Genomic DNA, 25283 nt, shown 5'->3' on the forward strand with positions numbered 1-25283 from the left:
TAGTAACTCCCCGTGGACAGACAGATGGGTTGATTCCAAGCTGTCTGGTTCTTGAGCCTGCCCTCCCAGCTTATATCCCAGTGGTTCTCAATCCTGATATCTAACAGACCCTCTACCTTAAAATTATTTTCAAATTGTGATCAAATACACATAAAATGTAACCACTTTTAAGTGTATATATAGCTCAGTGGCATTAAGTACATTCACATTTTTGTGCAACTCTCCCTACCATCCATCTCCAGAACTTTCTCATTTTCCCCAACTGAAACTCTGTTCCCATTAAACACTCACTCCCCAACCCCCTGCCCCAGCCCCTGGCTCCTATCATCTATAGATCTGACTCTATAGATCTGACTCCTCTAGGGACCTCCTGTGAGTGCAATCACACAGTATTTGTCCTTTTGTAACTGGATTATTTCACTGAGCACACAGTCCTCAAAGTTCATACAAGTTGTAGCAGGTATCAGCAATTCCTTCCTTTTTAAGGTTGAATAGTATTCTATTGTCTGGATAAACATACTGCCCCATTAGGATGGCTACTGTAAAACAAACAAAAACAAAATAACAAGTGTTGGCAAGGATGTGGAGAAATTAGAATGCTTGCACATGGCTGGTGGAATGAAACATGGTGTAGTCACTGTGGGAAACAGTCCTGGCGGTGCCTCAAAAGTTAAACACAGTCTGGCCCAGCAATTCCATTCCTAGGTATCCACCCAGGAGAATGGCAAACATATATACTTGTCTTCATGGCAGCACTATTCACAGAAGCCAAAAGGTGGAAGCAAAATCTGAGTGTCCATTTGCAGCCCCTTTTATACAGATATTTTGTTCCACCTCCCTTTTCTCTCCTGAAATAAAAATCAGAGCAAATATAACCTAACTACACACAACTTAAAAAAAGAACAATCCAGCCGAGATGTCTTATCAGATACAGACAGAAGAAATGAAAAGAATGTCCAATACTGCCTAACCTGCCTGCATGAGAGCACAACAGTGAGGACCTACTTATTCAGACAGTGCCAGTCAGACAGAATCAGCAGGGAGGCACTGAGACCCCAGCAGCTCTGCTCACAGAAATGGTGAACAACTCTTAAGAAGGTTCTGTACCAAACGACAAGCAATTCTCTCAATTTACCTAGAAGTTGCATCCCTGAAAAAATCGGTATGTATGAAAACTGTGAAGAGTACTATTAGAGGGTGAACCGTGACCCCCCCCAATTCATATGTTAAATTCCTGGCCCCTAGGACCTCAGAATGTGACCCCATTTGGAGACAAGACTTTTACACAGGTAACATGAGGTCACTAGGGTGACCTTAATCCAGTATGACTGTGTCCTTATAAAAAGGGAACATTTGGATGCAGACACACAGGGAGGCTGGGTGAAGGGGCAGAGATGGGGTAATGCTGCACAAGCCAAGAACACCAAAGACTGCCAGTGACCACCACAAGCAAGGAGAGAGACCTACAACAGATTCTCCCTCACGGCCACAGAAGGAACCAGCCCTGCCAACACCTTGATCTTGAACTTCGAGCCTCCACAACTAGGAGAGAATAAATTTGTTTCAAACCAGTTTGCAGTACTGTGTTATGGCAGCCCTAGAAAACTAATGTACTTTGTGTCTCTATATAAAACAGAGCTGGGCCCTGGCTGGCATTTCTCAGTGGTTAGAGCATCAGCTCGTGCAACGAAGGGCTGGTCAAAGGCATGTATCTGGGTTGCAGGTTCAGGAGGCAACCAATCAATGTCTCTCTTTCACGTCAATGTTTCTCTACTCTGCCTGCCAGAGAGTAGTTGCTCCATTGCATATACATGACAACAGCTAAAAACTGGTCTCACCCACTACCCCAGGCTGAGTGTGGCTTTTCATGCCCCAAATGGAAAGCCCAGACCCCAATTTCTAGACTACAGTTTGAAGACAGACAGACCTCAGTGCAAGAGACAACATGCCATGCTGCCCCCCCATGCACAACATGGAGCTGATGTCCTGTCAACCTGTCATTGGAAAATGACTCTACAAACCCCTGCAGTGGGGGAAGCTCACGAAGTGTTTATTTGCAGCAATTCAAACACACAGAATACAGAGGGCCAGCACTGACCTGACTTTAACACTGAGGAGGATTTTCAGATTGCTCTTTTAAAACTAAACAGCCCAGCAGGAACACAGGGTACTCAGGGAGGATTGGCAATTGTTTGGGGGCCTGTGGGGTGGCTGTCCTAGTTACCAAGGGGAGGGAATTGAAGTTCCCAGCAGGCAGCACAGTAGATTAACTCTTAACACACTGGACCAGGGCCAGGAATGGTGGGTGGGAAGCGAGCCCTCCTGCCCCAGCCTTGCAGCCACCAGACCTCCCACTCATGAGGTGACAGATTTGGCTTTTTACTGCCCCAACACGCCACAGTCACCCACTCCTGTTGGCAGTTCTGCTTGTGCAACTGCTCTTCTCCCAGACGAAGAGAAGCACCTCACTGTGATGTCACCCTGGAGAGGCCTGATTGGGGGCTTGTGACACGGAATCTCTGGCCAGCCAGGTACCTTGTTCAGTAGTAGTCTTTAATGAAGAAAACTGGAATTACTTCTATCACAAATGAGCCCATGCCAAGCATGGGTTTCCCTTTTAGAAATGCCAGTGTGCTCTGTGGGGCTGAGGGCAGCTACTAAGCACTCCGGGGCCCACCACACATGCCCATCCCTTAGCCAAGCCCTCAAACTTCACACCATCACTGGACACTGCCCCAGGCACTCTGGCACAAAGGGTGAAGTGACTGGTGAGAGGCTCCACAATGCACACTCCCCTCCCCTCAATAAAGAATTCTGAATTGCTCGGCCGGCATGGCTCAGTGGATGAGCATCGACCCATGATCCAGGAGAGCTCAGTTTGATTACTTGTCAGGGCACATGCCCGGTTGTGGGCTTGATCCCCAGTATGGGGCATGCCGGAAGCAGTCGATCAGTGATTCTCTCATCATTGATGTTTCTATCTCTCTCTTCCTCTCCCGTCCTCTCTCTGAAATCAATGAAAACATATTAAAAAAAAATAATTCTGAATTCCCATCCCAGCTCTGCCACCTATAAGCTCTAAGACCTCAGGCACATGATCTAACCCCTGCACATGGCTCCTTATCTCTCAGATCAGGAGATGATGCCCTTCATTGACAGTTGGGAGAATTCAAGTATGATGAGCTGGCAGTCGTCACCCAGTGAGCAATGGTGCTGCTATAGGTCGGTACTATTCTCTGCTCTGTAATCAACACAACACACATACACACACCGGAGTGTGAATCGTAAACTTTTATTAATGGAAAATGGAATGCCTTGTTACAGAAACCTTGTCTCAAAAATGGCAGAACAAGAACACGCTTATTTTAAAAAAACAACAGTGAGTTCACATATTACCGAGCTACAACATGATGGCAGGATTTGTTTTTGTTTCTTAAAAGATTCCACGAGTTCAAGGTAACTGGCTAAGAGATTCAACAGTGCGTTTGCCTACCTGAACACGCAGAGGGAGTGGGGTTTAGTAGCGGCGAGTGAAGTGGGGGTATGGGTGGGGGTGAGGGTGTGGGACTCTGCTGCCCCGGTCCTGGCCGGCCAGTCCTCCACCTTCCAGTCCTCCACCAGGCACCACGTGGCCCTGGGAATGCCCACCTTGTGCAAAGCCGCCTCGCCTAGGAACAAAGGCATACGTTTGTCCTCTTGAAGTGCTTTACACTTTCACCACAACGTGGTGCGGTACACAGCTCTGCAGCCTTTTGAGCCCGCGTGGCTTTTTCCAGGTGAGAAACATCCTAATCACAGATCACATTCTGGGTCACTGGAAAGTATTACTTCTCTTAGTTGCCAAGAGCTGCTTTTGGGTTTGTTTTTAAAACACTCAACCCAGAAAGTTGATCAAACATGCAAAAAGGGAGAAGAAGTGAGGAGCAGGAACAAATCAATTTTATCTGGGAACAAAACTTCTTACCCCGACATTCCACCCCGATTGGCCATGTGCCCTGGACCTGAGGGCCCAGACAGGCCCCTCTCACCACCTGAAAGAGAAGAAAGAGTCTGAAAACACTACTTTATTGGAAGCCTCTGGAAATGTTGGGGGGAAGCTGGACTGTGGAGAGTTCTGGGACTGGCCAAACTTCCCTGGGAGTCCCCCACCCTCACTCATGGGCAGGAGTTAGCTCATACCTAGCCACCTGGCATGCTCCCGGCCTGCTGTGCCTGCGTCTACCATGCCCGGCCAGGCACGCTCCTGGTGCTCTTCTAGCCTCTGACTGTGCTCTGTCCAGTCACGTCCACCCCTGTATCGGCAGGAAAAAAAAACAGATACACCAGACTCAGTATGCCTCTAGGGGAGGATGTGGTATGGCTCATCACACCCGAGGGAAGTGGGCGAAGATGGAAACATACACTTCTCCAAAGGTACATGCATGGCCACTAAACACATGAGAAGGTGTTCAGCATGGTAACAACACAACCACATGAGCGAGACATTCGAAATGCCCCCCACCATGCCATGACTCTCTCTCTTTTTTTTTTAATATATCTTTATTGATTTCAGAGAAAGGAAGGGAGAGGGGAGAGATAGATAGAAACATCAGTGATGAGAGAGAGTCATTGACTGGCTGCCTCCTGCAAGCCCCCAACTGGGGATTGAGCCTGCAACCAGGGCATGCACCCTGACCGGGAATCGAACTGCGATCTCCTGGATCATAGGTGAATGCTCAATTGCTGGGCCATGCCATGACTCTTATCGGACTGGTCCTGGATGGGTAGCTCAGTTGGTTAGAGTGGCGTCCCAATAAGCCAAGGTTGCCGGTTTCATTCCTGGTCAGGGCACATACAAATCAACTAATAAATGCATAAGTACGTGAAAAAATAAATAGATGTTTTTCTCTCTCAAAAAAAAGACAGACACAGTAACAAGTGCTGGTGAGGAAGTGGAGAAACTAGAACCCTCACACATGGTCAGTGGAACTGAAAAACTGAAAATGAGGCAGCCTCCTAGGAGAAAATACAGCAGCAGTTCCACAAAGGGTTTAACTTAGAGTGACTATGGAACCAGCAATGCCACTCCTAGTTGTCTAGAGAACAACCCTGGCCAGTTTAGCTCAGTGGTTGAGTATTGGCCTGACAACTGAAGGGTCCTAGGTTCACTTCCAGCCATGGACACATACCTCGGTTGCAGGCTCTATTCCGGCCCCAGTTGGGGCAAGTGCAGGAGGCAACCAATTGATGTGTCTCTCTCACATCAACGTTTCTCTCTCTCCCCCTTCTACTCTCTCTGAAAAGCAATGAAAGAATAAATAAGGGAATGTATGTTCACACAAAAACCTATACATGAATGTTCTTAGCAGCATAATTCATAATAGTCCCCAAGTGGAAATAACCCAAGTGTTCGTCCATCAACTCATGAATGGATACACAAGACGTGGTCCATCCATACCAGGGACCATTACATGACCACGAAAAGGAGCGAAGCAGGAGCATTTGAGATTTTGCTTCCCAGTGTATGTCGTCAGTTTGGCTCAAACTCATAAAAATTAAAAAGGAAAGACAAGAATAAGCCTTGACCAGATAGCTCAGTTGGTTGGAGCGTTGTCCCGATATACCAAAGTTGCAGGTTTGATCTCGTCAGGGAATATACCAGGGGCGACCAATAAATGTATACACGTAAGTGGAACAACAAACAGATGTTTTTCTCTCTCTCAAATCAATAATAATAAAAAAATGAAGCACTATCACTTGCTACAACCTGGATGAAACTTGAAATCATGATGTGCAGTGAGAGAAGCCACACATGAAAGGCCACATAGTATGCGACTCTATTTATGTGAAACGTCCAGAACAGGCACATCCAGAAAAATAGAAAGTGGGTTAGTGGTTGCTAGGAGCTGAGGGATGGGGAATGACTGCTGATGGGTACAGGGTATCTTTTTGGGGTGAAAATGTTCTAAATAGATTAAAATCTAAACATCGTCCCAATATGAGGGTATCAGCAGTCACCATGGCTGCCCAGGAACGATAACACCAAGGCTAAGCCTAGAATGACAAGTGCACTGGACACTAGGTTGACTGGTGCTCAGAGGCAAGGAAAAGTAACCCACCAAAGCCCCCAACACCTGTCTTCAGGGGTGAACACAATACTGCTCCCCAAAGTGAGACCCGTTTAAATGTTCAAGGACGGAGTACTAACTAGGTCATTCGGGAAAGCACACTTTGCATTAACCTATTAGACTGGCACCGCAGACTCTGCCTACCACTTGAAACCTCATAAGAGATAAAGTAGAACCTTCTGGTATCCAAGATGCTGGCCTTCAAAATTCCTAGACAACTCTGGGGCGGTGTGTGTGGGTAGGGGGGAGTAAAGCTTCTCTACTGTCCAGGAGAACAAATCTAAGAAAGGCTTCAAGCCCAGCTGGGCGTGGCTCAGCAGTTGAGCATTGACTAGGATCCAGGAGATCAGGGTTCAATTCCCGGTTAGGGCACAATACCCAGGTTGCAGGCTTCATCCCCAGTCGGGGGCCTGCAGGAGGCAGCCAATCTATGACTCTCTCATCATTGATGTTTCTCTCTCTCTCTCTCCCTCTCCTTTCCTCTCCCTGAAATCAATAAAGATATATTTAAAAAAAGAAGAAAAAAAAAAAAAAAAAGGCTTCAGGGATGTCTCCTTCAGCAGGTAGGGGCCCTGTGATGTAGATGTTCAGACCTGGGATGACGCAGGCAGCCTGGCAAGGTGCACACGACCTGTTTACTTTCAAAGGGGTAGGCCTCTGACCAGGGGAAGATGCCCACCCCAGTCATGGCCCACCCACTAACCTGGGTGGAGGTGGCGGCCCCCGGCCCTCGCTCATCCTCTTGTCTGAGCCGTAGCCTCCCCAGCCATCTCGAGAGTCCCGGCCGTGGCGCTCTGGTGGTCCTCCATGGCCATGGCGGTCATCTGAGTAGTGCTGAAAGGGAGGAGGACAGGGCAACTCTAGCCATGTTACTCCCTACAGGCCTGCACAGGCCCACCTTCTGGAAGGCCTGTCAACCAGTACACGCTGCTGAGGTGGGCCAGGGCATCTTGCCACTCCGAGAGGACCTGCCCAGGCCCGCTCAGAATCTCATTTTACTGGATGCTCTGTTGGTGACCCTGACAATGACACAGGAGCTCCTGGCAGAGCTCTCTGCTTCCTTGAGAACTGAGTGTTCCTGCAGCTCCATCACTGGCATTACATAAAATGCTAGCACATGCCTCTCTGGCCCTGTGAGGTCCACTGAGAAAAGTCACCTAAGAGTCTTCCCCGAAGAACTGGGGCAATCCTCCTTGCTGATGACAGGAGGGCCCCTCCACAGAGCCAGACTTCCTCCTCTGCCATCAATCTATGGAGGTGGCACGGCCCCTTAGTAGCTGACACTAGAGGCAAGTGCTAAAGAAAGGAACTTCAGTGCCTGGCCAATCAGTTCTTTGTTTAGGTACCCAGCACATCTGGGCAGTGACAGAGCTGGTCTACTGTTCTCAGAAAACACACCCCTGTTTTAAAAACCGTGATTCTAATGTCTGTCCCCTGCCTTTGTAATGGCAGGCTCCCTTTTTCTCTGAACTGACACCTTATGCATCCTGCACCAGGTGTTAGCAGATTAGAAACACTGGGACCTACCCCAGGGGCACCGGAGACAAAGGGACCCCCTCAAAATATAGGCTAAATGACCCCTTAAAACAGGCTGTTAAGCCCCATTTGGGATACCGTGGGAATCCCACACTCCTGAGACTCAGAGGCACTCTAACCAAGCAGGCAACAAGAGGTATTTGTAGTTTGTGCTGGATAAAATGAAACAAAAACAAGCCCTATGCATATGAACAAAGACTTGACTCATCAGAAAACAAACAATTCTGTGTGCTACTTGTTGGCCATAACACCATGTCCAGAGTCTCCCACCCACCCAGACACAGAGCAGGCAGCCGGTGTTTGGGTGTTACTCACCTGTCCATCTCGCTCTCCCATCACTGACCTTGAGCCCTCCCTCCTGGAAAAAAAAAAATCTAATTCCAACAGCCGCTGATAGTACCATACGACATTTCTGCAGGCCCCACGGTTGGGGTACGCATTCTACATGAAAGAACTGATTAAAAAGCAGCTGGCTCAGACCTTTCCCAGAGAGTGGGAGTGAAGTCAGATCCTAAAAAGGTGAGGATATGAATTTTACTGAAATCCCTTGGAGGGAGGGGTCTCAGAAGCAGAGATCCTGAATGAAAACTAGGGCTTCATTTACCTGTGACCTGGTGACAAGAGTCAGGGTAACAGGGAAACTTAACCTTTGGTTTGGCCCAACATATGTGCCAACTCCAGCCACAATGAATTAAATGAGTGGCTTTTTAGCTACCTTTCCCTGTTCTCTCTTCCCTTACAGAGCTAATGAATGGTGAAATGGCTCCAGGATATGCAACCCAAGGGAGCCCAATGAGATTTCTCCCAAAGAGAGAACTCTTTAACAGGAAAAGTGAGGGCTGTCTTTCTAATCAAGTAGATACAGCCCTCATTAAACAAGGCACTGGCAAATAAAAAAGAATACTGGCTAAAAAACCCATCCCGACCTTCAAAACACAAACAAGGCCCACTGAGAACTGTCCCACATTCTTTGGTCAGTTCTTTGTAGTTCGCTGGCACAGAAACCTACACCAGCCAGTAAACCCCACAGACGTGGACTCCTGCTTACTTTGCTTTCACTGGCTTAGGCAGGTCACACCTCTTCTAAAAACTGCTTCCTCATCTATGTATATTAACAAAGCCCTGTGGATCCAGGGGGGTTGGTGCTGATGGCAGGGACAGGGAGGAATCTCTAGGGAGGTGTGAAACCCAGAGCCTGGGCCACCCACAAGAGAGCTGAGTGTTGGGGAATGCTGAGGCTCAGGTCCTGCCCAGAGTCCCACCTATCCTATCTGTGCAAAGGACAGTGGGTGAAATGAGCTCTGAGGGACTTTCTTGCCAGACAAGTCGCAGACACTATAAGTAACCACAGATCCCAACACCTTGCTCAAGGCCTACATTTCTAAATCCCACGTGCAGCTGGTCAAAGTCTACCCACTAGGACTCTCACAAGTAAATCAGATATTAAGAGAACAAATGGAGACCTGTCCCTGCTGCAAGAAGGGGGTGGGGCACTGACCTGTCGACAGCATGGTCCTGGTACTGGCCTCGGTCTCGATGGTCAAAGTCGTGGAAGCGGTGATCGTACCGAGGGAAATCGGGGCGGTACCTGTCCTCCAGGGCCACGCGTTTTCCTTCTGGCCAATAGGCATCATCTCGTCTATTGTGAAAAGAATGTAGATTTTATAATGAAAGAAAATGAAGGAAAAAAGGAAGGGAGTTGAAGTAGGGAGGGGAGCTCTCTCTCCAGACCCAGTATCATTTAAAATGTCCTGCAGGGCTAATCTCTAAACATTCAATCATTATCGCTTTGATTTAATAAATTAATATCCCCCAAACTGCCAAGAGGCATATGACTATTCTCATCTGACAGTCCTGAGAAACCAGATTCCTGTGAACTAATTGTGTCATGAGGCTGTTAATACCTGAGCTCAAATGCAAGTGAAATACAGTATTTGATTCTTCAGGACTGGTACCCCAAGGTGCCACATTTCCACCTTCCCATCTTCTATGATAACCTGAACCTCCCCCTGAGATTTTTGCAAAAAGCAAAGGGAATTAAAGCTGGTGATAGTGAATTACATATAGCTTAGGACAGCATCCAATTATCTTCTTCCTGATTTTTACCGGACAACTAGGCTCATGGGTGGTGAGGTGATGGGTGACTGTCAATTAAGCCACTCAGAGAAGCTAGAGACCAATAAGCCTACTTTTTAAACAGAAGGCAATGAAAGTCCTTTTCCACAATGGCAACTCTGTGCCTCTCCCCCTACAAGGACATGAGATGGAGTGGTGACTGTGGCCAATGTGGACCTAATGCATGCTTGGTCATCTCCTGCAACAGCACTTGAAGGGTGCTTATGCTCCACCAGGAATCACAGTGCAAATAATAGCACAGCCTAAACCAAAGCATCACAAACGCTTCAGCATTGGAACTATCAAGATTCTCTAAGGAACTCAGTTGGGGAAAAAAGGTGTATAACCATTAGATGGTAACATTAAACTTCACACACTCAAGGTGGTGGAGGCAGTGAGTTCTGAATAGGCGTCCAAATTCCATGTTAAACAGCCCCAATTCTCCAAAATTCAGATGGACAGGAGCAGGAGCAGCTACTGGAATGGGAGGAGAGGCAACATCTCTAGGCCACAGGTGGCTGGATCCTTACCTCCCATCATCATGGGGCCTCCGGAGCCCCTGCCGCCGCTCCTGCTCATAGCGTAGCTGCTCCTGCTGACGCCGCAGCTCCTCACGCTCACGGTGAATGCGCTCCTGCTCCTTCCTGCGCTCTCGCTCTACTCGCATGCGCTCTCGTTCCAGCCGCTCCCGCTCCATGCGCTCCCGCTCCAGAAGGTGACGCTGGCATTCAAGCTCCAGGCGCTCCCGCTGCAGCCGTGCCTTCTCCTTCCAGGCCTCCAGTCGCTGCTCCCGTTCCCGCTGCTCCCGCTCTCTGAGGGGACACAGCAAGGTCACTCTGACTTCCTGCTGTGAAGGTACTTGGCCACCAAAGAACTGCCCTCCAAAAAGGCCTGGACACCTCCACCTGGCCATTCTGGGTTTCTTGGACAGTCACTAGCTTGGGCCCCAGGCTATAAGGCAGAAGGTGTTCACTCACTTCCACTAAGTTGTTTGAAACAGCCAGAAGCCCCAACGTCTAAACTTTCCCTTTCTCAATAAAGCAAAGCCGGAGGTGGGCTGGGAGGGAGCAAGCGACACCAGGGAGACACAAAGCCTCAGGTCTAGACCAGGAGGGCTTGGTTCAAAGGCACCCAAATGAAGCTACAGGTCAGTAAGGGGGAGAAAAATAAGAAAAGCAAAGGGTATGCACTGCTGTGCATACAGAGAAAACGCTTAAGAAGAAATTATAGTAGCTTCCCTAAGGGTGAAGGCCACTCTGTTGTAGGTTAATGCTGTACAACCAAGCTGTCTCCTTTTCACATCTTCCCTCTAAAAAGGCTGTATTTTTAAATGAGTGCCATTTTGAACATACCAAAGAAGGTGTGGGGACAGAATAAGGCTAGTGAGGTGATTGTATGCTGGCCTGGCACCAGCAGATGGGGCCAAGGTCTCATGTCCTGGGCCACTGCATGCTAGGAGCTGAGCAAACTGTGACCACCCCTCTGTGTCTAAGAAGAGGACATGCTGTCGCTTCTCACACTCTCCACCAGTGACAGGAAACCAAGCATGAGCCAGTAGGAAGCAAAAGATCTCTGAATGGGATCAAAAAGCTTCTCAATGTGCTTTTATTTTCTGAAGCAACCTAGGCAGGAGCTGAAATGACAGGACTTCAGAAAAAAGGCAAATGTACCCTAACTTTGGAAGTCTATATGTAATCTGCTTTAGCTCAAGAAAGTTCCCCAGCTAGGCCGTCATGGCACAGCTGGTGAGCATTAACCTATGATCCAGGAGATCACGGTTCGATTCCCGGTCAGGGCACATGTCTCGGTTTCGGGCTCAATCCCCAGTAGGGGGTATGCAGGAGGCAGCCAATCAATGACTCTCATCATTTATGTTTTTCTCTCTCTCTCTCTCCCTCTCTCTGAAATCCATAAAGATATATGTAAAAAAAAAAAAAGTTCCCCAAACACCATGATGTAAAGCTTTTGTTTTGTGGAACAATGGAAGGAAATGACAAGGGGGCTCTACATGTCCTGACACAATATGGCAGAACACAAAAGTGGAAATGACAAGCTTACTTCAATAAACTATCTTTTTAACAAAAGGTGAGAGTGGTAAAGAACATCACTGTGTAACCACTGCTGCCTGAAAAGGCCATGAAATGCAGGCACCCGAGGGGTGAAGAGGCCACTCCTATGATAACATCTCCAATAAAGCTGACACATTCCTTGGTTCGTTTTTTAAAAATCTTACCTATGGCCTGGCCAGGTGTGGCTCAGCAGTTGAGCATCAACCTAGGATCCAGGAGATAGTGGTTTGATTCCTGGTCAGGGCACATGCCCGGGTTGCGGGCTCAATCCCCAGTTGGGGGCATGCAGGAGGCAGCCGATCAATGACGGCTCTCTCATCATTGATGTTTCTATCTCCCTCTCTCCCTTTCCCTCCCTGTCTCTGAAATCAATAAAGATATATTTTTTAAAAAAATTCTTACTTATATAGGTTTCTGGAGGGAAGACTGAGGCCTTAACACTTGGGACCCTTTTATCAAAGCCATCCCTGGGTAAGCTTGCTCCATGGGCCAGAGGAAATGCTCAGCAGAAATGGGCTTTTGATGGTGGGGTGGTAAACACACATGCAATATACAGATGATATATTGTAGACTTGTATACCTGAAACCTGTATAATTTTATAAACCAATGGTACCCCAATGAATTCAATTTAAAAAAAATGGGAGGCTTTTGATGAATATCATGCCATCCATGATGGGCCTTTTGGCCCCAGAGGAAACACACAAGGTGGCCTGTGAGCCCAGGCCACAAAGGAGATTCGCTTGGGGAAAAAGGACAACCATCCTCAGAGGAGACCAGCAAAACCCGCAGCCTGGCGCAGCCCCACTCACCGCCGCCTCTCAGACTCTCGGATTTCCCGCTCCCACTGCCTCTGGCGCTCTCGCTCCCTTTGCTCTTTGATTTTGTCAAACGACAAGATGTCTCTCTTCTCTTTGCTTTCTGATTTGCGATCCTGACTCTTGGAGCTCTGTTTACCAAAATTGGTTTAATGTCAGAAAAATGATCACAAATGTACAATGAAAGTTAAATATGCATTATCTGGATTAAACTAAGATCTTCTGTCACATTCAGGTTACATGGAGGCCCAGTACAGGCCACTTCACTCCACATCTGAGTCACACTGTTCATCCTATAGTCTGGCTTTAATTTTTTTTAAAATTGACTTGAGAGAGAGGAAGAGAGAGGAAGAGAGAGAGAGAAACATCGATTTGTTGTTCCACTTATTTATGCATTCACTGATTTGATTCTTGTGTGTGCCCTGACTAGGGATCAAACCCACAACTTTAGCGTACCTGGACAATGCTCTAACCAACTGACCTACCCTGCCAAGGCCCTATTGCTTGGCTTTTAAACGTTGTAAACAAAGGGTATTAAGGGAAGAGAAAAGATGGGATGGAACCTCAGAAAACCTACAGGCAGTTTTTCTAGTATAGCAGAGCCATGGGGCATGTGTACCTGATGCTACGAGGCCCCTTCATTCACCGGGGAGCAGCTGTCAAGCCAACTGTTTGGACAAGTGAATGGGGGACTGCACCTTTCAATTCTCAAGTGCTAGGTCAGGGCTCAGACATGTAGCCTTGAAATAGAACAAGCTAAGGTATTGTACTGTAAAGCTCATTTCCAATGAGATAGGAAAGATTAATGGGTGACTTGCCTGCTATTCCATTTCTGGCATAAGGTAGGAAATATTGATGGCCAACTCCCATCTTTGAGGCTCTCAGACACTGAGACACCCAAACTGGCCAGGAATCAGATTCTCCCAGAAAACTTTTATACAGCCCAAAACCCAGGGCCTCCTGCAGACCCCATGGGAAAGGGTTTAGGCTATCACATTTTTAAAAAACTGCTCTGTCCTGTGTGGCTCAGTTGATTGAACATCGCCTTGTGCACTAAAAAGTTGTGCTGGTTCAATTCGTGGTCAGGGCACATGCCCAGGTTGCGGATTCAATCCCTGGTGGGGATGTGTGGGAGGCAGCTGATAAGATATTTCGTTCTCACATCAATGTTTCTCTGTTCTTCTCCCTTCCTTTCTCTCTAAAAACCAATTAAAAATCTTAAAAAAAAAAAGCTGCTCAGCTTAATTTAATTAGCTCACATAGGGGGGTAAGAAAAATCAGACAGATAAAGCAACCTGAAATAAAAATGGTCAAAGATTAAGACCAGATATCCTACTAAAAAAAAGATCGGGGGGGGGGGGAGAGGGACCTACAGATAGAAGACAGATGCACAATTCAGAACATCGCAGGATACCCTTGGCCTGTGAGACGGGCAGAGTTTAAAATGTGATCACACACCCTGCAGGATGGAGTGAAGAGGGACAGCCATCCTAAGTTTCAGGGGGAGGCTACATGGCCCTGAAGTCCCCGAATTGGACTTCTGGGTTCACAAGGCCTCACCACTTACCGGTGGCCCAGCACAACCTCTGCACCCCATGCATGTCAACGTCCTCCATAACTTTCTTAAAGGCACCTGATGACATCTACCGCAAAGAATCACACACACACACCTTTGGGCCTGGCAGCCCCACTGACTGGTGGTTACAAGTCTGCTAAGAGGCAGGCACAGAAGTTTTTAACAGCGGACATGTCCATCTACATTGGTGATTAAATGTCCTAGCACTGCACACACACTGTACACCAATGTTAACATCACCTTCCTGGCTTTGATATTGTGCTACAGTGACAAGAAATAAAAAAACTGGGCAAAACTGGACAAACTGGGTGATGGACACATGGGACCTCTGTATACTCTTTTTTTTTTTTAATCCTCATCTGAGGATATTTTTTTCCATCGATTTTCCTGGGGGGGGGGCGCGCGCACGCACGCGCACACACACACACACGACATCAATGGGCTGCCTCCCGCGCGCCCTGACTGGGGCCAAGCCTGCAACTGAGGTATGTGCCCTTGGCTGGAATCGAACCTGCAGGTCCTTCAGTCTGCAGGCCAATGCTCTAACCAATGAGCCAAACCAGCTTAGGGCCTCTGTCCTATTCTTTACAGCTTCCAGTGAATCTATAATTACTTCAAAATTAAATCTAAATTAGGAAGTAGAACTGTACGTATCAGTATATAAAGCTCTCCAAGACATATAATGTACAAAAGGTGTCCAAGAGCAAGTCAGAGTAACCCCATCAGTGGTGGTGTTTCAGAGCATCTGTGAGTCTGTTGTGTGTGCAACATGTGAGAGAAGTGTGAGGAAGCCATGCAGAAGAAAAGAGGCTTCCTGAGTGCTTGGGTTGTGCCTTCCTATATTATCTGAATGCTATAATCACACTTGCATCACTACTACTTTTTTTTTTTTTTTTTTAACATCAGTTGCCCGGGTGGTAAGTTTATGGGTCTTTTTTGTTTTCATCTCTACATTTCTCTATTTTATGACTTTCATGCAGTCCCTAGGAAAAATGGTATTAGGAACTGCTCTTTATAGAATCCATATGTTAATTTAAAACTTAAGTTGCAACAACACAAAGTGTTCTGGGGTGAATCATAAAAAAGTGTATTCACTGAAAAAGTGATGTTCTTTTCATTAACACATTAGCTAGAACCTTCATCTGGGAAGCAAAGGGTTTGTTTTCCAGAGCGGAAGAGCAAAATGAGAAGCCCTTAGCTTGTCCAGCTGTGTGCACAAGTTAATAAGCAATGAGCTTGTCTGATGACATGACAGTCAGTTTTAGGGTGGACTCTACTTTTCTTTTTGGTTAATTGAATAGAAGACTAGAAAATCAACTAAAGAAAATAAATAAACTGCTTTTAGATTAGCCAAAGAGTAGAAGCTGCCTCAGACTTGGAAAGTCTGGGTCTTGTCCTTCTTTGGGAATCAGTTCTCCTAGAAGATGGTGTAACCTGACAAAGAATCAGAGAAGAGCGAACACATTTCTGGAAAGGAAACATGGGTAACTATTGTTCTGAAATAAGTTCTATAACCTAACTTAATTGCTGTACATATAATCTAAAGAGTTAACAATATGCTTCCTGAGGACTTCAGAGAACTCTTAAAATTTTGAAGGCCAAACAATGTTGTTTTCATAAGCAAATCAAAGTATCAAAAATGGCTGGACTTAAAATGGCAGAAGCAATACTCACTCTTTCTTTTGACCTGCTTGTGGTTTTCACACTAATGACAGGCTCTCCTTTTGATTTATCCATTACGACCGTCCGTTCCATTCCTCTGCTTCCTTCAGGAAAAAAAACAGCAATCTGTGAAAACATGCTGATGCACACAAACCAGCTGGGGCTCTTGCATCTCTGTCAAGTGACTGAGATTAGAGTGTCAGCCTGTGCACCAAAGGGTCTTGGCTCTGATTCTTGGTCATGCTCACGTACCTGGGTTGTGGGTTTGCTCCCCACCCCCGGTCAGAGCACATGTGGAAGGCAACCAAACGATGTATCTCTGTCACATTGATGTCTGTCTCTCTCTTTCCCTCCTCCCCTCTTCCCTCCCTCCCATTCTCTCTAAAAGCCAATGGAAAAAATATCCTCTGGTGAGAATTAACAAAAAAGCAGCACTAACAATATGGACACACTGGGTGGAAAACGGCTGGCAGACCCAAACAGGTCTTTGCTCATCTAGAATGCAGCAGCTGTGATTTGCTTACATCTTACAACTTAAATTTGAGTCAAAGTGCATTCTGCAATGTGTGCACAAACACATCCCGCCTGTATGTTTCCTGCCTCACACTCAATCCTAGTGGCTCCAGGATAACCAATTTCAATCTTTATTCCTCCCACACATTGTGGAATGCTCTGCAAAACCCAGGCTCTTGTACTCTGAATCAGACACTGCTGGCTCCCAGGGAGCCCCTCTCCACCCCCACGAATGCACTTCCCTTCATCCGTCTTCAGCAATAAAGGCTCCATGTCAATTCTTCCTCTCCCTAACACGATAAGCAGGCTCTAACTGTTGGAACAACCACTGATTTAGAGAAATTTGCAATACTTGAAGAACATTTTAGAAACACGTTCCTCATGAGACTGCTGGCAAATTACTCCAATGATTAAGATCTAACTTGTAATGTGCTGCACCAAATCCCACTGCTCCAGATGGTCAGGTTTTGTTTCTGGTTTTCTTTTTTGGAAGGGGGAGGAGATGGGCTTTTTTTGGCTACAAAATATTCTCTGGAACCTCAGGCAAACCTGAAGGTGCAGAGCACAGGGAATTTTTATAAAATGACAACAGAAGTGACACACTCCTGCTCCACCAGCTATACATGTCGTGAGGTTTTTGTTTTCTCTATGCTTTTTATTTGATATGGCTTTAACATACATGCAGTAAAAATGGGATTACACATCTACAGAATTGCACTGAATTAGTCACAAGAACTAGGACATACCCCTCTGGCAAATCCCACACTCTTTTCTGCTAAAGACTCTGGTCACTGACCAGAATATCCCTGGATTCCTGCTGTCGTGTAGAAACTCCTTTAAGCCACCTCATCACCCAAGGCTTTGTTGCTTTAATGACTTCCTATAAGCAGCAAAACTCAGCAAAGTCACCAAAAAGCTCGCTCTACTTATTTGATCTACAATGCCCACCAGCCCACTCTGACCGGCTCTTCCCCCCTCATGAACACTTAGACTCTAATCACCTGATTTGGTGACTCTGGACCGATTTGTAGCTCCTGGTTTCAGCTCGTCTTCATCTTTTTCTTCCTTTTTAATGTCCTCAGGCTTTTTCCCCTCTTTTTTCTCAATCTTCTCTTCCTTCTTAATTACGGTTCTATGTAAAAACATGGTTATGAAACTTGAGTTCCTGAGACACTAACAGGAGCAGTTTGCTCACTCAGACTGCCACACACACAAAAACCCAGCCCAGTAGCAAGTGGATGGGGAGAATTACTTAAAAACTGTGGTAATAATCCCCTTTAGACACAGCTCCTATTCCCACTTAAGTTATCTGCTACATCTCAAAATATGCAGGATAGAACTGCAGGCTCATGAGGATGTTGTTCCAAAATGCTAGATGCACTCATATATATGACAGGCATGCAAGTAGACAGGATGGAACAATGCTTGTGAAAAACTAATTTTAAATGTCTCATTTTGTATGTGTAGAATATTAAGTTTTGTGGGAAAAATATATTTTCCCCAAATAGGTATAGTACAACAGAATAGAGGTATGGTATGAGGATTGGACTGAACGTTCCTGCAGCATGAAGCAGTGTGTCATCTACCCACCAACACTCAGCACCTGATAATTTCTGCATACTCTGAGGAGTTAAAATGCTGTTATATGCCAGCAAATATGGAAACTGTAACATTTCAAACAAAGGCAGTTTTATTCTAAGTAGTGAAATAAATCATTGTTGCCATTTAAGTTTGTCTCTCATATTTCCTAATGCTGTTAGTCTCAGGCAATTAATTCTAGCCATTAAATGCCTACCATGTGCCAAGGTACAGGACAGAAAGGCCAGGTCCCACTGGGTTCTCTAACCAGTGCTTCTTGCCCTTCTCTTCCCTATGACCTGAGCAGAGTTCACATTGACAGAAGAAACCTCTCCCAGCTCACTCTTCCCCCCTCCTAAACTTCCACAGCATAGTCTTTAAATTAATATTAAGAAAAACTTTTAACTTAAAAATATTTTAAATGTAAGTACATACCATGACCATTAATGGTGTGTACCACTGACAATTGTAAATGTTTTTAACATACTGGTTTCCCTTAAATAAAACAAAACAATACTATAGATGCAGTAAATGTCACAGACATGCTTGTCCCATCCCCAACAACCACCACACATGGTGCCATAACTGTTGATCACTTGGCCCCACCTCTCAAACCTTTACAGACACTTTCACAAAACCCTGGCGATCTTCAGGGATATTTTATCACATTTCTGGAGACTGACATACGGGGATGGCCTTTGATATGTTGCTCTTTAGCACTTTTCACCTAATGCTTTAAAGCAGCAATTTTCAGCCCTTCTGTGGCACTCTAAAAAATATGTTTTTTGCCAATTGGATTAAAGAAGAAAAAAAAAGGTATGATTTTGATTCATTCACACCAGATGCATATTGTTGAGTTGGCTGTTGGTCTTTTTATTTTTTAATCATCACCAGAGGATATTTTTTTCCACTGATTTTTTTTTTAGAGAGTGAAAGTAGGGGGGAGGGGGAGGGAGAGGGAGAAGAAGAGAGAGAGGGTGAGGGAGGGAGAGAGGGGAGAAGGGGAGAGGGGGAGAGAGAAACAGACAGACAGACAGACAGACATCGATGTGAGAGGGACACATCGATTGGTTGCTTCCTGCACGCGCCCCAGGGGCTGGGGATGGAGCCTGCAATCAAGGTATGTCCCCTTGACTGGGAACAGAACCTGAGACCCTTCCATCTGTGGGCTGACGTTCTAACCACTGAGCCAAACTGGTCAGGTCGCTGCTGTCACTTTTTTTAATTTTGAGGACAATCTAAGGGAAAAGAGGTCGGTGCCCCTTACTAAATAGTCAGGTATTGCATGTTTTAAAAATTCTTGTAGCACACTGGTTGAAAATCGCTACTTTAAAGGTTGCCTGTGTGGATATATACAGATCTGGTTCCTTTCAGTTGCTACACAACAGTCCACAGTTATTTACCATTTCCCTTCTTATAGACTAGAGATTGCTTCCAGTGACCATATATGACTGCAAATAAAGCCACATGAATCATCTCTGATGTGTCTCTTTCACTATGCTGCAGTGGTGTCTCCTTCCTCCAAGGAGACCTGAAAAATGTTGAGACAGGAGACTCCTCCCTACTTGTTCTGTACTCACATGACACCTCCTAGATACAAAAAACTTGTCAGTAACACTAAAAAGCAATTTCTAAAAACAAACAAAAACACACACACAAAAAAACAAAAACAAATGCATGTAGGAAAATAGGCTGGAGGGATATATACAAAAAAGTGTTCCCACCAGGTACTGGTATTATGCCTGACTTCAGTGTGTGCTTTCTAAATGGCAATTGCAGAAAAACCACTATTCATCCATGATAGCCAAAACAAGCCACCTCTGTGAACAAGCTTCTCTATTTCACTTAGGCTGACGACTAAGCCTAGAAATTCTTAAAATGAAAGGTTAATAAAGATATTCATTTGAAGGAAAGAAATAAGGTTAAAAACAAATTTTAAAGCTTTCAACCTCCTACAGCAAACCACTTGAAGGCAGTTTGGTTTTAAACATCTTAAGCTCATCACCCAGTTAAGTGCCTATATGTTGCCCTTGCTGCTTGCTAGTTGAGCGTGTGACCTTGGGTTGGCACGTCCCCTTTCTGAGCCAGTTCCCTCTTCTATCTACACAGAGCACAGACTTCACAAGACTCTTCCAGAGGCTAAGGGACCACTCCCTGACATGTTAATTGATTATCTCCTTCCTTTTTGCCATAAACAATCTCACTTTTGTGATTCAAAAAAATGAACGCATGAAAAGTATCTCAAGACACTAAGAAAACCAAAAACTCTCAACAGCTTCCCATATTCTAACAATAGATACTTTTAGCACTACTAATAGATGTGTCCCCTTTTCGAGAAGTTGCTGATAAAATTGTGGGTTTCACTTCTAAGTACACGAAGGCTCACCTGACAGCCATTTCTCATGGGTCTATAATTTCCAACTTGGTCAAAATGAAGACCAGCAATTACACCATTTAAAACCAAGTCCAACTTATGAGTATTGATGTCCACAGCCACGTTTACTCAGCTATAAATTTTCCTACGCAAAAAACAACAGCAAAATAGACCTGTGAAACTAACAGGTTCTCAGCAAAGGGTTCAAGTTTTTACAGTGTGAGTGGACCTGGAAGTGGAAATAAATTGTGTTGTCAATATAAACTTAACACATACACAGTGTTCTGAAAATAGCACTGTTATCAAGCACATCACCAGTATCTACCCTCCCCCAAAGATAAGCCTATGGTTTTGTAAAAGTATAAATAAGCAATGCCTACTCTGAAAGATTTGTCCCTATTTCTGTCTTGATTAAAGCTACAAATCACCTCCTTTATAAAAATAGTATCTCAGACCTGTAGTCCCCAAATTACTACGCCAAGGTACCCCCCCCCGCCAAGGTACCATGGTGAACTCACAGGTATTCTGGGATATTTCAAGTTTTTGAGGGAAACACAGCAATACCTGACAATTGTCAGACGCTGCACAAACTACTAGCTTAAGGTTGTTCAATATTCAATCAGCTTACATCCTTTTGGATAAGGCTGTATCTTTGCAAAGCTGGGTTTTTGCAGTTCCTGGGATAAAAAGCAAGATGCACACGAAAATCAACCTGGACCATGAAACGATTCCAAGGTTTCAGAGGCTGTGCAAGTACCAAGGATGTTCAGAATAAAAAGGAAATGTTATTCATTCGTTTTGTGTTACTTTTGTCAACAAGCTACTAGGTTGTTTGGACGTAAATACTTATTAACGACCATCTGAATCCACTTTGTAAGGTTACTTCAATGAATATCTGCTGAAAGCTGAATACTGAAGTGGCAGCAAGACGCAAATATCACCTGCGATGTTAATGAAAAGCTAGTGAGGCTGTCTATGCAAAGGACACATGCTTGTTTCATGAGTGACCCTGCGGCTGCCACCTGCCCTCCTCCCAGCCATCATCCCAAGAGAAAGCTTTTAAAAAAATCACTTTACTTTTCAATTTTGATCTCCACAGAATGATGTCTGTCAACACCAGATACTTTTTCCTTCTTCACTTCACACTCCTTTCTGTCAGAGAGCTTTTTCCCAGCTGGTTCATTTTTGGCCTAAAATATAACACAAGACAGAAATGGCTCACGGACCAGGTCTTCCCCCATGTGAAGTTCTTGAGTTAGAACAGGCAAGGGCTGCCTCACCTTTTCTACAGAGATCATTCTCCCATGAAGCTCAGTTCTGTGGAGATGGCTGATACACTTCGTAGCCTCATCGGATGTCGACATGGTGACAAAGCCATAGCACCGAGCCCCAGGACTGCGAGCATTGGTCACCACTTTGGCCCCGACAACCTTCACAGGAAAGGGCACTCTTATTTTCTCATACAAATAATCACACAACGTAAAACATTATTAGCAGTTAACTAATCATCAAAATCATTTCCACTAGACATTCTGGTATCTTTCATCTGACTACCCATATAAAATGTTCCCATTCAAACATTACCCAAAATCATGGTTAATGATAAAAAACAACAACCCTCTGTCCTTATGTCTAGTGGCACTTTGAATCTTTCATGCCATGATATTGCAGCATGGTCAAGAGGATTTTAAGGAAAACTGAGACAGTCTCCGTGACCATAGCTAAATAAAGCAAGCATAAGTAACCTGGAAAAAAAAAAAATCTTATTTCTACTAGTTTTTCCTCCTCTAGGATTTGTCAGTTCTTCATAGTTATTAAAATGGTTCTGCCAGCTGGCATGGCTCAGCAGTTGAGCACCGATTGACCTATGATTCAGATCGTGGTTCAATTCCTGGTTAGGGCATTCTCCAGGCTGTGGGCTCAATCCTAAGTGGGGGTCATGCAGGAAGCAGCCAGTCAATGACTCTCTCATCACTGATGTTTCTCTCTCCCTCTTTCTGAAATCTATATATACATATATTTTAAAAGTGGTTCTAAACTATCCTGACCTATCAAAACACAATTGCTTTTGATACAAGATCAGCTTTCAGTGACAAAAACAAACAGATAAAGCTAAAGACAGTTAAACTTCACTAACCACAACTTGTTAATTAATTAAAACCCCTTCCCCCTCGGATTATTTTCTTCAATTCTACTCTATGGAGAGCTGAGGTGATACCTATTCAGAAATGTACCCCAATCTATGTGGACCAAGGCTAAGAAGACCCCTGACACAGATGCAGAGCAAACTTCCAATTCCAGCCAGCATGGAGAACCAAGCATTAACCCTCCTGTTGCCTGAAACTAAAAAATGGGAGGAAATGTAGTCAGCACGGGTTTTCAGACACCAGACATCAGGCTGCCCAGGATGGTGACACCTGCAAGAGTGGAAACACACGAGGTAGTCCTATGGTTGCCCTTTCTTATTGCCTAGAGGTTCCAGGCCATGGGCAGGGAGGAGGAACTGAGGGGCCTGGTATCCCTGAGGTAAGCAGATGTAAGAGTCTAAGATCAAAGCAGTGAGCAATCATGGTACCACAGAGAGCCATGTAAAGACGGCTGCAGAGAGCTGCATAAGGTCCCCCCCTAGTGCATGTGTGTGAGAAAACCACCAAGGCTGGAGAGATGACCACCTGTAGAAGTAGATGGAACAATCCCTGGGGCTCACTCAGAATGAATCCAATGGCTGAGTAGGAAAGCCTGTAATTCATGGGCATTGAGCTGAGTGCTCAGAAGGGTGTTGTCCCAGGAGTGGATGAAGCTAGCCCTGATTAATGATGCTTAACAACAAGCCTCAGAAGGTGCAAGTGACTGAACTGTGCCCCAGCAAAAGCTCAAAGACATTTGCAGGGACCCAAGAATAACTAGCTCACAAGGTAAAAGTCACAATGCCTGGCATCTAATAAAAAATAATTGAGTTAGCCAAGAAGCAAGAAGTCCAATTCTAATGAAGACAACAAACCAATAAGGTCAGACTCAGAAATGACACAATGCCAGAATTAGTTGGCAAGGATGCTAAGCACTTGTTTTAGCTATATTCTAAATATTCAAGAAGGTGAAGGAACGACGGAGCATGTCAGGTAAACACATGGACGATATTTAAAAATACCCAAACTTCTGAGATGAAAAATATATTACATGGGGTTGACAACAGACACTGTAGAAAAAAAGATTAGGGAACTTGAAGACATAGTAAGAGAATCTATTCAAAATGAAATGGAGAAAGAAGACAGACAATACAAAAGAAATCAAAGCAATACTGACTTGTAGGGCAACGTGTGGAATCCTCAAAGGCAAGAAGTGCAGGGAAAAAATAACAAACAAAATCAACACATCACCAGCAAAGTGCTCCAAACCAGTGATAAAGAGAAAATCTTAAAGGCAGCCAGAGGAAGAAAAGCCACACGTGCGCCAAGAATAAAGATGAGAAGTACAGCCAACTGGTCGGAAACAACATGAGCCATAAGGCAGCGAAGCAGCTTTGCCGTCTGGAAGAAAATCAACCAATTTGGAATTCCACATCAAGTGAAAACAGCCTGCAAAATAAAGGCAAAAGAATGACTTGCAGCCCTGGCTGGTGTGGCTCAGTTGGTTGAATGTCGTCCCATGCACCAAGAGGTCACCAGTTCAATTGTCGGGGCCCAGGTTGCGGCCTCCATACCCAGTGGAGGCAGGAATGCAGGAAGCAGTCGATTGATGTTTCTCTCTCTCTCTCCCCCCCTAAAAACAAAAACAAACCACAAAAAGGAAAACTTGCAGATATACAAATTCTTCCTTGGCAACCCTGCCCTAATGTTCAAGGAGGGAGGAGAATGATAACCAGGGGGAACTTAGATAAAAATGAAAAGAAATAAAAAGCACTCAAAATTGTGAACACATGAGAAATTAAAAACCCACAAAAACAGGCCAATAGTATACTGTGTGGTACACTATACAGAAGTAAAACGTATGACAACATCACAAAGGCCGGGAGGGGGCATTGACAGTAGTACTGCTGTAAGGTACTGGTATAATATCAAGGGGTTATATGTACAGTCATAGGTAATTAGCCACAAATCATAAAAAATACCCAATGCAAAAAGTGGCAAGTAAATAGAAACCAGTGACTCAAGAAGAAACAAGAGAAAGAAAACACAGAACGAGATCACAGATTTAAAGCCAACTACACAAATGTTCTCATTAAATGTAAACATTTCCATAGGACATCTGAAGTGAGGGTAGGACCAGCCCCTTTGGAAGTGCAAAGAGGCCCGAGACATAGGAGCCCACGGTTCAGGCTCTGACCACCTCTGATTAAGTAGGTCAACTTGAACAAACCATCTCCTCTTTTTGTACGTGTGCTCCCAACTGTGATGAGGGGGGAGTGGTCCATGCTCTCTAGGTTCCCTGTAGACCCTGATGTTTGAGTTTCTGCCATACCAGATGGAAAAGTGCTGTTGTTTGCAGAGGAAAGCCCGAGAGCACTCCATACAGGACCAAAGGTGACAGAAGCCTCTGCTGAAGACACAGGTGTCAGTTGTCAGAGCAGAAATGAAGCTTTGCATTCTTACCTCTCTCCTCAAGATCAGGGTGCTGAGCCAATGATGGGGTTATTTAACCTTTTCATCAAACTAATTATCCTTGTAAGGTATCACTTCCAATGATAGTTAAACCCAAATAAAGGCAGATAGTATAAGGAGCTCGCATATCCCTGTCTCTGCACCCCACCCCACCCCCCGCTTGCACTCTGTCCTGGAGCTCTTCACAACCGCCTTTGAGGAATTCATCCAAATTACAAAGCCTTGTTCCACTACTGGGCCTTCCTTTACCCAAAGCGGAGCTCCACAGATATGCTCAATTCCAATCACTCAGATCTTGCCCTAAATATCACTTCCTCAGTGAGCTTTGCCAAACACACC

The 25283-nt window shown here is 45.2% G+C and overlaps 1 protein-coding gene across 1 annotated transcript in view; it reads right to left on the bottom strand.

The window, feature by feature from the left end:
• Positions 1 to 3276: 3276 nt before the first annotated feature.
• The window catches only part of SAFB2 (scaffold attachment factor B2), a 34332-nt gene continuing 12325 nt past the window's right edge, over positions 3277 to 25283 (bottom strand). Inside the window, exons 10-21 of the mRNA XM_087816685.1 lie at positions 21627 to 21776; positions 21424 to 21536; positions 17396 to 17526; positions 15894 to 15985; positions 12638 to 12774; positions 10289 to 10570; positions 9142 to 9282; positions 7959 to 8001; positions 6811 to 6941; positions 4180 to 4292; positions 3965 to 4031; positions 3277 to 3668 (exon numbers count right to left, since the gene is read on the bottom strand). Coding sequence (XP_087672811.1) covers positions 3518 to 3668; positions 3965 to 4031; positions 4180 to 4292; positions 6811 to 6941; positions 7959 to 8001; positions 9142 to 9282; positions 10289 to 10570; positions 12638 to 12774; positions 15894 to 15985; positions 17396 to 17526; positions 21424 to 21536; positions 21627 to 21776 — 1551 coding nt within the window. The 3' untranslated portion in view covers positions 3277 to 3517. The remainder of the gene's footprint in view (positions 3669 to 3964; positions 4032 to 4179; positions 4293 to 6810; positions 6942 to 7958; positions 8002 to 9141; positions 9283 to 10288; positions 10571 to 12637; positions 12775 to 15893; positions 15986 to 17395; positions 17527 to 21423; positions 21537 to 21626; positions 21777 to 25283) is intronic.

This window comes from Miniopterus natalensis, chromosome 4, assembly GCF_054644295.1.
Source record: "Miniopterus natalensis isolate mMinNat1 chromosome 4, mMinNat1.hap1, whole genome shotgun sequence".
In the NCBI taxonomy this organism is placed as follows: domain Eukaryota; kingdom Metazoa; phylum Chordata; class Mammalia; order Chiroptera; family Miniopteridae; genus Miniopterus; species Miniopterus natalensis.